The 13,526-nt window shown below is 45.6% G+C and overlaps 1 protein-coding gene across 3 annotated transcripts in view; it reads right to left on the bottom strand.

Annotated features, from left to right (window-relative positions):
* Pkc98E (Protein kinase C) overlaps nucleotides 1-13,526 on the bottom strand; it is a 61,297-nt gene that overhangs the window by 42,148 nt on the left and 5,623 nt on the right. For all 3 annotated transcript variants that reach the window (XR_014701402.1, XM_084581782.1, XM_084581783.1), the window contains exons 3-6: nucleotides 10,503-10,668; nucleotides 8,205-8,236; nucleotides 7,638-7,720; nucleotides 4,220-4,352 (exon numbers count right to left, since the gene is read on the bottom strand). Coding sequence is in view for 2 of the 3 variants with exons in the window: in XM_084581782.1 (XP_084437908.1) it covers nucleotides 4,220-4,352; nucleotides 7,638-7,720; nucleotides 8,205-8,236; nucleotides 10,503-10,668 (414 nt within the window). In the remaining variant the exon portion in view is untranslated. The remainder of the gene's footprint in view (nucleotides 1-4,219; nucleotides 4,353-7,637; nucleotides 7,721-8,204; nucleotides 8,237-10,502; nucleotides 10,669-13,526) is intronic.

Genomic DNA, 13,526 nt, shown 5'->3' with positions numbered 1-13,526 from the left:
TGAGCGATTTTGCAGACTGCTTCACCATAGGCTCTGAGGTCGGTCGTACTCCTGTCGCCAAGCACCGCATCATCACCGAAGAGACCACGTTACCGGCATGCCAGCGCCCGTACCAGGTTTCTCCTAAGGAACGTGACGCCATTAAAACGCAACTGGATGAAATGCTTGCGGACGACGTGATCCAGCCTACGACAAGCCCATGGGCGTCGCCAGTGGTCCTTGTCAAAAAGAAAGATGGCACCTTGAGATCCTGTGTCGATTACCGAAAGTTAAATCACGTGACAAAAAAGGGCGTCTATCCGCTGCCCAGGATTGATGATGCCCTCGACCGACTACGCGACGCCAGGTACTTCTCCTCATTAGACCTCAAAAGCGGATACTGGCAAATCGAGGTGGATCAGAGAAGCCGAGAGAAGACTGCATTTGTGACGCCCGACGGCCTATACGAGTCTAAGGTGCTTCTGTTTGGTCTTTGCTCTGCACCGGCCACGTTCCAACTTATGATGGACACGGTTTTATCAGGTCTGAAGTGGCAGTCGTGCTTGGTGTACTTAAATGGTGTTGTTATTTTCTCGCCTACTTTCGAGCAACACTTGGACCGGTTGCGCATCGTGCTTCAAGCACTCAAAGGCGCGCAACTAACGATCAAGCCTGAGAAATGCCACTTTGCTTTCAAGGAACTACACTTTCTCGGCCATGTTGTCAGTGCACAGGGCGTTCTCCCTGATCCCGAGAAGACTACCGCAGTGTCAAATTTTCCACGCCCCACCGACAAAAAGGCACTTAGACGATTTGTAGTCTTTGTTCATACTACCGACGCTTCGTCCAAGATTTTTCTAAGATAGCTGAACCACTGACAGCACTAACCAGAGAAGACATACCCTTCCTGTGGGGAGACGATCAAGAACAGGCCTTCCAGGAGCTTAGAAGCCGCCTACACAGACCCCGCACCTCCACCAGATTTGTAACGTAACATTACACAGAAGGCGCTCTGGCACTCTGGCACCGAAGAACACCAACAACCAGTCAGGTCAGCACGAAAGCGGAACACCGTTTTTGCTTCGTCGTCTTCTCCGAATCGCTCGTTCAAATCTTCGTCGCCTATGAATGGCATGTGTCAATATTACATCACTGCTAGACACTAGCTGCAGCTGTCTTCCCTGCAACTCGCTCCAGACCTACATATCTCAATGCACACAGCCTCGGCCTTGTTGCCCAGGTGAAAATATTGAGCTGATATTTTCGGCTGGTTTGAACTGGAATCGGATGGTTCCAGTTTGACCCAGCTGGTAACCAAATGGTTCCAGAGTGGAACTAGCTGGGCTCCAACGGGAACTAAATAGAACCAGCTGGAACCAGTTGGTCTGGAATTGGAACTAGTCAGTCTGCGCATGCTCGATTTTTTCATATATAAGCTGATAAGCTGTGTACTTCGGCTTGAATAAAGAGTTGGTAGTTAGCACTCGTCAAACGTCTTATGTGTTCTTTTTTGTCCTTTGTTTTTTTGCGCTAAATTTTTTACTTAATGGATCACCAACTAGCCCAGCAACATGCTCTCCTCAACTGGAAAGGGAACCAGCTGGAACAAGTCGGTCTGGAAATGGAATCAGCTGGACCCAGACAGTTTACAAATGGAACCGGCTAGAACTAGTCAGTCTGGAAATGGAGCCGGCTGGAACCATTTGGTCCGGAAATGGAACCTCACTGAAAATAGCACCAGCAGCAGCCCAAACTGAAACCAAGGCTTATCTTGCATGGGATTAAATGCCCAACTGGAATTCATGCATAGCACGAATGAGTTGGGTTCTCAGCGTTCACGCCACAATTCGTTGCATCCACTGGTCGTGACCGTCGTGAAAACTTTAACTGTTATGCTAGTTGAGTCTTAATTTACGCACATGTACAATCTGGCTCTTGGCCCAATGTCATGGCCGGGAGCTGGTGTCGCTCAGCGACTGTCAAAATTCAATTCGTGAGCTGTTATGGCACGGAGCAGAGCTGGCAAATATGCGAGCCGCACAGGCCGCCATGAGAAAGCTTCCTCCCCGCTGGCTGGCGGCCATGCAGATTTGGCGAAAGTTGCATATTTCATCGTAGAATGTGGGGTTTTGAAGTATGTTTCGTTTCAATACCCTCACGAGCAAGTGTAACCTATTTAAAGAAATTAACAATATTCAGTAAAAATATAGTGTTAATTTATTATGGCAAATTTTTTCTGCACGTGAAATTTAGTGTTTGTGCCGTAGTTTCGTACCACGTGGTACCGACATTAGCAGCTAGTAGCGGCTCGCGGCAGCATTTTTTTTTTTTTTGATGCGAGTGCATGCAGTATGCTCGGATGCCTTTACGCACCTGTGTGCGCTGGAAGGACAACGATTGCGCAGTTGTGCCAATTCCTAATGTGAAAGGATTACCCCCTTGGCGCAACAGTGTCTCACGGCAATAACACATCAGGAGAGACGACCCCGGCGAAAGCGACCGCGTTTGGAAGCAAGTACAGCGATCAAGCTCCGTGAAAATCTGCACAGCGATGATTATATGAATATGTATGCGTAACAAAGCAGTGAATCTACTGACACATTTTAACGCGAGAGCATAAAAGAGCTCGTTACCCCAAAAGCCAAGTGTAGTGGGCGCGGTGGCGCCCGCGTATGTCGAGTACCGAAGAAGGTGCTAACGCGTTCCACTCTTGCAATCTTGCGAAGCTTATAACTAACCTCCTTGTTTTTGGTAAACCAAGGCGTTGGTTAAACAGACAGTCTTCAAGGAATTAAAGCTTTTTTATATATATGCTTGTCTTCCCAAATGGCATGCTCTGTTATTCTCATTCTGCTTAATGCAGGTTGCAGGTTGCGGGGGCACAATGAAAACTAAATGCATAACTGCTCCTGTACAATTCGATAATCGCCTAAGCTTGCGAGCTTGGAAGTGGTTGTGCACCAATACAAAAAACAGCATTTATAATAGCGATTGCCTTTTCTATGCTTGAAATTATTGAAGCGCGTGCTATTATCAGCTTATTTTAATTTAGGTACAGCCTGCATGATACTGCCTTCTGAACTGTTTAGCTTATTGTCTTCTTCGCAACGTAACATCAATTCATGTACTGTTTGGATTTGGTTGTTATAGTCAGACTGCTTTCCCCAAAGTAAACAAGTAGTGCCCTTGTAAGTAATTTTTTATCATGTTTCCTTTTTAGGTCTGGGGATAAAGCCAAGGACTGCTGACGTCGAGGGCTCATATTTGTTCTTAATTCTGTTAATAAACTATTTCGATGTATTCTGTGAAGAGTGTCTTTTGTGATTGTTTCTTAACAATTGCATATGTATGTAATCTCATTATGTGGCTGAAAGTGATGTTAACCATTAAGTACAGACCTAGCATAAGAAGCTAAAAATAAAAGCTGCAACTGGCAACAGTGGAAGCAAGGAGTGTCTCTGTATTAATGGGGACTAGACGCAAATTAGTTCCAGCGTTTGTGGAACCACTTGGCAACTGGTTCCAGCTGGGATTTGTTCCATAACCCAGTAGAACTGGTTCCAGCTGGAACAAGCTGAAAACCAGTTCAATATTTTCACCTGGGTGGTCCCCAAGTGGATTCTAGTTCTTCAGTTATTTGTTTTACCATGCTATTTTGATCTATTCCTCCACATTATTGTTCTGTATATGACTGCAATGAATGATTTTTCTCAAGAAGTGATATACTCTGCTTTCATCAAATGCTGTTGACCTATCCTTTATGAGTACATGTGACAAAACGAAAGCACAAATGGCGTGAAAACAGGTACTTGAAAATCTGCAAATGGAAAATTTGTAAAAAGAATAATAAAAGGGCACTGTACTCAATTCTTATTAAACTAAATAGGCATATTGAAAGGGCTTTTTCAGAGCCTCAACTCCAACCCAGCCCTTGCCCTCCTAATCTGCTTTCCTTGGTTGAAGAAGGCTGTTGCTGACTACTACATATATTTTCATAGGCCCATGCCATTCTTATACTATAACACCAGCTAAAGCCAGCCTGCTGCCAATATTAAGGTACCCAAAAAGGCAGAAAAAAAGAACCATGCAATAATGATAGAGCTGGAAATAGTTGGACCCAAGACAGCCATGACCCCAGCACCATTAAATAAAATCTGTGAGCAAAGGCCACACCGTCCATTTCTAACCATTCTCTCCTCCTTTCTCTTTTCCCCTCGCCACGCATAGCATTCTCTCTCACCCTCGCACTGGAGGCCCTGCCGGAAGAGGCCGTACAGCATGGAGCCACAGTGGTCGCAGAAGGTTGGCCGCTTGTAGTTGTGCACCACAAACCGGTGTGGGATGTTGATGTTGAACCGGCTGCCCGCTGCAAGCTGTGCAATGGAGGAAACAGTATGTGTGGCACATGAAAGCTGGCCAATGAGCATTTCAATTAAAGTTCATTAAAAGTCGATGCAATAGCACAGGCTCCAAGAAGTGTAATGGCACACTCACACCAACGTGTTAAATGGGTAAAAGCATTTTTGTATACCAAATAAACAACTTTCACTATTGAACTTATATAGCCAGCCGATTTGCAATAAAAGAAAACAATAAAGTTAAATACAAGTTTCATTATTTAAGCAAGCAATAGATTACTGTAGAGGCATACAGCACTGGCAAGTAATAAATAAACCCTTTGCATTTTTCTTTTCCATTTAGATTCGCACCTGATGTTACATGATGAAAGTGAATTTTTCACAGGAATAAAAGTTCGAAGAACAAATGTAAGACCAACAGGAAATGACATGTGCAGTATGTGAAACTGACTTTCTTTGGGGCATTACTGGACTTTTAGAAACTAGACACAGTTGATTTACACAACAAAGTCAGAGGACACAAAGTAAATAAGTTGCACAGTAGTAAACATTACATGTCTTCTAGTATTCCTGAGTTATACGGTAAAGCAGCAGGGTAACTAAAAGCAAAACCTAGTGCTAAAAGTCACCTCTCTTCAAAGTATGATAACAAGACATCAAGCAGTTGAGCCAGAGGGAACATTCACATCAGCCTCCTCTACGGATGCAGTATGTACTAAAATGGGCAGTAAGAAGGTTTGCTTGCTTACACACACCAGCTTGTTGCCCCATAATCCGCCTTTTGCGCGAGTTCTATGCGCATGCGCGAAGTCCCAGCAGCGACTGATGGAAACATATTATACGGCGTCTACGGCATTTCTCGTCGCCGCCAGTGCACGAGGGCTGGCGCAACGGTGACCGTCGCAGGCTTGGCAACGCGATGCCAACCACATCGGCCGTGTACGGTTGCCACTCTCGAGGCGTGCCGGGGTGCAAGACACGATTTTTCAGGTTCCTTTCAGCAAGCCGCGACCAAGAACGACGTGAAGCTTGAATTAGGGCTACCAATCAAGATGTGAATGGGCGACCTCAGCAACCGACTGCGTACTCTCGACTGTGCGAAAAACACTTCGTTACAGGTATGTATGCATCCAAAAAAAATGTGCATGATGAAAAGTACCTACTGGAGTTAGCACCAAGCCTGCAACCCAACAGTGATAGCCGCAATGAGGATTTGTTAGGTTCGTGTTTGGTTTATGAGCGACGGGGCCTGATCGCGATGTATTTTGTCGTTTGTTTTCTTTATGTGTGAAGGGGACGGGTAGCGCAAGGTGGCTATGTGAGCTAGACAGTGATATTTAGCATATTTTATCGCGACTGCCGCCTGACTAACAAGGAAAAAAAAGTACGGTGTTTTTTATGATGCACCGCCGTTCGCGAGCCAAGTGGTTGAGCTGGTCATGAGGCTCGCGAACGGCTATGCATCACAACAAACGCCGTACTTTTTTTCCTTGTTAGTCAGGCGGCAGTCATGATAAAACATGCTAAATATTACTATCTAGCGCACACAGCCGTCTATGATATATGCGCTATCGGGCCCTTTCGCACATAAAGAAAACAAACGACAAAATACATCGCCATCAGGCCCCGTTGCACATAAGCAAACACGCACCGAACAAACTCATTGCAGCTATCACTGGTGCGTGACAGGCTGGGTGCGAACTCCAGTAGGTAGTTTTCACCATGCATATTTCCTTTAGATACATACATACCTGTAGTATGTGCTTTTGCCGCTCGGAGCGGCTACGACGTACCCAGCACCTCCACCAAGATGTTACGAGGCACGTCGAGATATTAGGAGGCGATGGTACGTCGTAGCCGCAACAATTCACCGTCAGGGACACACTCACAGGAGAACCAGACGTAGCTGCAGCGTCGTCTTTCTCTACTAGCCCAGCACTTCGTCATCGTCTCTTTCACTGCGTACCGTAACAATATGACGCACTTGACCCTCTTGTACGACGCACAGTGTTATTTTTTTTTACCTTACAAGCTCGTCTTCATTCTCTCCAAAGCATTCAGATTTTGTTCCCGGTGTACGCAATCAGCTGCACTTTGTTAGGGAGCTTGAAAGTCGTCGTCCTTGTCCAAACGTCTGCAAAGGCACGGAAACCGCCAGGCACAAATCAGTCTCCTGGAGAGTTCATGCTCGTTCACTTGCGGAGTGGAGCACTGTGGACGTAGAACAGCGTTGGTTCCTGACCGACATGCGCATCCGATGTGTAGCAGATGCGCATGTGTCACCATGCAGTCGTTGATTCCGCAGAAATCGGTGCGGAGGCAGAAAGGTTGTGGATCCTTTCACAACGGAATGAACATTCTCTATGCATTGAGAACCTTTTCCCCACTGCGACCACATCCGTTCTACAGCGCTGAATCATCCATTGTTAAAAAAATGCCGCGTGTTTCCAGCAGGCGTGCATTCCGGCCAGGACAATGCCCTGTTCAGTGGGTGTGGATAAGTGCCTCTCTGCCGAGCTTCGTAGATGAAATCCTAAAGCTGCATGCTTGTAGATGACGTGAGGAGGAAGCAACGCCCATTGCACCATGCCAGCGCCGCGGTGACCGTATTGTACTCGGTAACTCAAGACGCCCCGCGCATATGCGCCGCTCGTAAGTCACAGGAGACGATTCCACCTAGCTCTGCAGCATCAACAAACCCCTGACTGCTTTGCCCTTTGAAATCCCCCTTTCTCTCTCTGCCTCCGCGCTCTCCTTTAAATTTTTTTTTTTTTTTACCATAAATGTAAGTCGGTTGTGAGTCTGCACGCTGAGAGAGTCTCATTCTGTCACGTCGAACACAGCCCGCACCATGGCCCGCGCTACTCGCTCTAACAATACGAATATAGTATATGCATGCGTTATGAGTGGATTGTGAAAACGCTGAAACATTTCCCCATACTGCGTGAACCTGAAACTGCAATCACCGTTACTACTATTCACCCCGAAGGCAAAAAAAATAAATAAATAAACAAAAAGAAGGGAAGCTTTCGTTTTCTACCTGCGTTGTCGTGGCCATTTCACATGGTGCACTTTTGTGTCGTCTGTTACACTGCCGTTCAATGTGTTTCCTACCGCTTCCCGCATGATGGCGTCACATCCTACCGCAAAAGGCAGATTCCACTACATCACTGCATTTTCTAACAGAGACCCCTAATTGGACTCAGTGCCAAGAGTGACGAAGGTAGTGAAGCGGGGTAATGAAGCTTTCATTAGCGACAGTTTCCCAGTGGCATGACTGTGCTTGCACGAGCGACTTACCTCATCGTTGGTACTGTCCTTCATGCCGGGGCATTTGGTGACCACGAACTCGTGGCAACGCTTGTGAACTACACATGTACATACTGAAAAAAAAAGAAAAAAGAAAAAAAGGAAAAAGAAAGAATGAGGTCAGTCATAACAAAAGGCTGACATTTCTATGGCGCCAATGACCATGCAGAACTCCGGGTAACAAAATAAAAAAAAAATAAATTTAAGGAGGAGCCAAAAGCAATGAGAAGTGAATTCCTAGTCCCCAGTCCGAGCAAGCATCAGCAGAAGTGTATAACAGTGCTTTCCAAAAGCTCCCGAGGCACTTCTAATATTGAGCAGTCACAGCAAATTTTGAAAAGTGCCTCACGCAGCCACGTTACTTCGAAAGCGTTAAGAAATTTTCAGAGCTTGGCTTTTCTAGTCTTCTTTTTCAACACACTGCACCGAAAAAGAAAGATTAAGTGCATACCTACTGTGCATAGTCATGCTTATGCATGTGATTCAGTCACTTAATTGCAGATGTTGACAGATATGATTGCTAATATGTACTGCGCCAAAAGGCATCGCAGCACTCACCTTGACACTGGTATCCTTGTTTGCCTAAGCCCCTGAAAGAAGATGAGGAGAATATTTGTTTCTGTTAGAAAAAAAAAAATGCAACAAAGAGGATCTGAACTGAATTTTAAAGAAAAATTCATTTATTGCAGTTCTAGCCTCCACACATAGTCAATTCAATTTATGGTTTGGTTATTTTTACAGGATAAGCAAATGCATTTATACCAGTTTTATATTTCACACAGAGTGAGCAAATGTTTATGGGAAAAGCATACAGTGACAAAAATTCTAAAATTTTTTATCTTCACATGCAATGTCTCTTTTTCGAAAACAAAAAAGAAAAAACATGTTACTTATCCTAAATTTTCTGACAACCAATTGGCCCCACAATACTCTTACAATTTTAGAAAGAAAATTGTAGAGAAGCCCGTGAGAAAGTACTAATGCGCATTTCAGTATCTCTCCCTATGTTATACATAAGTGTTCTTATGAGCAAATAGTACGCACACAATTAGCTCAGGAGTGAAAGCAGCCTCAAGCATTTTGGACCAGCTCGGGGAACAGTAATAATGCCATTTTGGAGCAGCTTAAGAGCAATAATATGAGTTTTGGAGCAAGTTTCTAGAGTCAATCCCTTTGATCATTGCAGTTTTCTAATCTGGAGATAAAAAATCCCCAATCTGATTTCTTTTTATGCAACGTTCAATGTTTTTCCAACTACAAACAGCCAAAACATGAAAAGATTTTTAACCCTTTGACTGTTTTTGCCATATAGGTACTGCAGCGGCATTCCGTCTCGCGGCATTTTTGCTCTACGGGTACTGTGCTAAACGCATAGGGTTGAAAAAAATTTGACACTGGAGGTGCATCTTTTTTCGGAATATTCGACAGTTAAAGGGTTAATAAAACAACATCGGCCAACTTAAGCAACAATTCGGAACTGACTTGCAGCAAACAGAATAATGCTTGCTTGTGCACTTCATAATTGAATGCCGAAGTTTTACTAAAAGCTTCCGCTTATCTTGACTTCAAACGTGGAGTCTTGATGTGCTCAAGCACAGTCACATGTTTGGAAGTTCAGATCAATACGTAGCACATCTCTGCTCTCTATCATGTGCGTATCCTTTCTTATCCTACGCCCGAGATGATAAATTCTTGAGCACTGGTTACCAGTGCTTTTAGAGACAATAGATGGCACTGAAGGGTAGCCACTTCACCCTTCAACATCTTTACTTCAATGCCTCCTGTCAACAGCTCGTCATTTGTTTGCTTAAGCAATGCTGGCGTTCAGTTTTAACACATTGGCGGTAGGTCCTGTATGGCTTTTCAACACCCTTGAGAAGGTTTCTAGTGATTAGCACCTTTGGCGCACCATACGTACCTTAAAGCTTCAGGCTCGCTTTTGTCTGATGTAGGCCTGACAAGCTTGTCTTTGAAAAAAAAGGCTCGATGGAGGAGTATCTGCTCGTTTTCACAGCATGAGCATTGCAACAACTTGTGCAGTTTTTGCAGCTGGATAAGTTTGCCCACGGTTTGTGGCAGTTTGTACTATCTGCTTCACTCACTGCTTTCGCCTCTCTTTCCATCGGCGATTCAGAAGGCTGGGAAGATGTGCTATGTCATATGCCCAGTACGTGTTTTCACAATTAATCACCTCCAGTCGCTTGCAGGTGATATTGGATTTACTTCAAAACAAACAATTTTTATGGTCAACAGCTCCCTAGTTCTCGAAAATGTTGTATTCAGCCCAGTGCAAGATGCGTTACACCTCTTCCAAAAGTGTACTGTCGTCGTTCACCTAAATATGGCAGCAAAACACCGTGGAAACCGGTTTTGGTGCAGGGTGAAGCAGGAAAAGCAGTTTGGGGCAGAATGGAGCAGCACATCCACCCCTGGGTCAATAACTCCGCCGCAATTTATTTTCAGTACAAGCTAGTGGGCCAGCTAGAACATAGGCAATTTATAGCAGTGTGCATATCTCAACTTCTCTCATCATTAGCACACCTTCAGCTTACGCTGCCCTCCTCTTTCCACACAACCTCTTTCCAAGACCTCTCCACATTATGCTCTGCAATGCAGCCTTTCCTATTGTCGCCCTGCACTGCAGTGCTCTAGCCCCAGGTGATTTGCACTTAGTAGTATCATCCCCCTAGCCATCTCTTATAACCAAAAGTTCTCCTATTTAAAAGGTACCACAAAAAAAACAACAACATGGCAGCGTTTCTGCTCTATCCCAGAACAGCAAATGGGGATGGTGCAAGGCATCGTCCGCACAGCATCTGAGATTCAGCCTTTGCAGTGCATCAATGAGAGCCTCACCAGATGAACTCGCGGCAGTGGGAGCAGAAGGTAGGCTGCCGCAGAATGGTGGCCATGAACTTGTGCCCATTGACCTGGTGCACTCGGCGACGCATGGCGCCCCGTCGCCGGTTGAGCCCCTGCCGTTGTTTGAATTCGCGGGGCTTCTCTGCCGCCACATTGTCCGCTGCACAATGCGGGAGGAGAGTTAAACACATGCTCATTGGCAGAAAAGAATGCTCCCCCAAGTCTTGACAAATCCCAATGCCATGCCACAAGCTTTAAATACGCCTTAGGATGACCTTGTACGGCACGAAGTACTGCTGTTGCTGCATGACTGATAGAAATCCCTGGAACAGCCTATTTCGGACACTAAGTACACCCGTACCGATACGTGCTCACAGCATGTGGAGATTGTTTCTGCACGAGCGAAGCACACTTTCATTGTACCAATCAATGCTCTAGTGGATTCAAGAATTTATCGCAAAAATAAAGAACAATGGACAAAGAAGGCCACATAAGACGATTAACTAGCACTAGTCAATCGTTTTATGTGTCCTTCTTCGTCCATTTCTTTATTTTTGCTCTAAATTCTTGACTTCATAGATCACCAACTAGCCCAGCAACATGCTCTCCTCAACTGCTCTAGTGGACGGCTGCGAATTCTACCTCAGTGTTTAGAGAGAAATTCCAAAAGGTTTTCAATGAATATTTTAGGTTGATAGCCACATCGCATTCCTTAGAGTCCCCTCTCCCTCTACCATGACAAATTGTTTAAAAAAAATCGAGCAGAATCATTTTAAAGCAGCACACACTGCAGACCAAAACTTAAATTCAGTCCGTGGTCAGGGACGATGCTGCGAGTTCTGCAGCGCTGACGTCGCAAAACATTACTGGAAAAACCTTTGCATGCGCAATGAATAACTGAAGTAACAACTGCAAATGATGGAACAGTTTCATAAACTGCGTGAGCAAGCCTCAGAATTTGGTTAGTGCAGTGGGTATCAACATGCAGGAATGTCTCCAGTGTCCAAAATACAATGCTGCCAGTGGAAACCTTCTGAACCGATAGCACTGAAACTGCGAGCTTCAAATTCAATTGTGCTGGACTTGTACAGTGCATGGCTACTAAGGATGGACGAAATGAGAGGAAAACCCATAAAATGAGTTTCATTAGGACATGTTAACCTCGAGAAACCCCAAGAGCTACCCTTTAAGCATACACTAAATACCCATTGCGTGAGCATTTCTACATTTTCCCTCGTCTAAGGTTCAACTTTTACAACTAGGAATCACTAGAATTTTTGACCAGACCTGCTTCTCATGCCTTCTTGTAAGTGCATGCTGGAAACACTCACCCAATATTATGTTTCAGCTTGTGTTCAACACAAGACATGCAAACAGTCATATAAACACAAATATCTCTTCTGCACACCCTTTTTTAGGGAAAGTTTCCCATTTTATAAGTGTAAGGGTGAGTTCTATGCCAGTCCAGCGTTTCGGCTGAGCGCTCAACTAACCGGCGAGTCTTTTGCATCCTCTTCTTCGTGCGTCGTCTTTGTCACACCACACACCTTTCTACCTAGGCTCGTCTTTTTCCACAACTTCTACAAAGTCACTGTGTGTTAGTGCTACACTACAATTACTCCCTTGGAGAGAAAGGAGGCATCCTGCCGACTCAAGGCGTAGACACAACAGGCGGGTTGTAACAATGCTTGAGGTGGTCAACGTGTACTGTTTCAAGCCTGCGGTGATGCGTACACTGCGCAGGTGCAACCGATTCGATAATGTAGTTCACTGGTGATGCCTGGAAAATAACATGATATGGACCATGGTATCTGGAAGCGAGTTTGGGAGAGAGGCCGGAGGCTGTAGCAGGAACCCAAAGTCACACAAGGGAGTCTGTCATATAGGATGGAGCTGGACATGTCGGTTGCGTAAAGGGACTTCTGGTGACTCTGGTTCTGAGTTGTGAATGATCAAGCAAGCTGGCAACATTCTTCTGCATATGCCGCTGCTTGAGATAGTGTGGTCGATTCAGAGTTATCAGGGCGATAAGGGAGGACAGTGTCCATAGTAGGTTCACGGTCGTGGAGAAGGAAAAAGGGGAGTAGCCTGTCATACTTTGTGTGGCAGTACTGTGAGCGTATGTGACGAACGGGAGAAGTCAGTCCCAGTTTGAGTGGTCGGACGCGACCCACATGGCTAGCATATCACCTAAAGTGCGGTTAAAACGTTTCGTCATACCATTTGTTTGCAGGTCATAGGCCGAAGTAGAATGATGAACAATGCAGCATTGTTGAAGGAGGGCTTCGACGGTCTCGGAGAGAAAAACGCGGCCACGGTCACTCAGCAGTTCTTTAGGCGAACCGTGGCGCGGAACAAGGTGGTGAAGGATGAAAGACGCCTTGTGCCGATGCGGAAGGTAGGGAAGATGTTTCTGCATAGTGGGTAAGGTGATCGACTGCCACGATGAGCCAACGGGTGCCAGCTGGAGTGATTGGCAGTGGCCCATAAAAATCAATTCCCATACGGTCGAATGGCTGGCTGGGACAGGGCAAGGGCTGCATCGGAGCGGTGGATCAACACGGAGAGTTTTTGCGATGTTAGCACTCCTGGCACGAGCGGACTTAATGATGAACAAAACAGTACATGCCCCACCAGTAATAGTGGAGATGAAGACGGCTGTAAGTCTTCAACACTCCGGCGTGGGCATACTGCGGGTCGGCGTGAAATGTAGCATATGTCTGAACGGAGACGTCGAGGAATGACAAGGAGCCACTTCCGTCCGTTGGGAAGGTAATTTCGGCGGTAACGCATGTTGTCGTATATGGCAAAATGACGGGCTTGGCGGCAAAGAGTCCAAGAGGCGGGGCACAGAGAAGGTGTAGTTAGAAAAACTAGAAGGGAAGTGATCCAGGGGTTCAGCCTTTGTTCATTCAGCATGTCAGCAATGTCCATGGAAAATGAGTCACCAATTGTGAGGGCTGTCGATTCAGGGTCGCATTGGAGAGGTGATCCAGACAAGATGTCGGCAACGGAATG

Source organism: Amblyomma maculatum, chromosome 10 (genome assembly GCF_055883805.1).
Source record: "Amblyomma maculatum isolate TAMU_Amacu chromosome 10, ASM5588380v1, whole genome shotgun sequence".
In the NCBI taxonomy this organism is placed as follows: Eukaryota; Metazoa; Arthropoda; class Arachnida; order Ixodida; family Ixodidae; genus Amblyomma; species Amblyomma maculatum.
The sequence above is the reverse complement of the archived record's forward strand: the minus strand, read 5'-3'. Positions and strand labels throughout refer to the sequence as shown.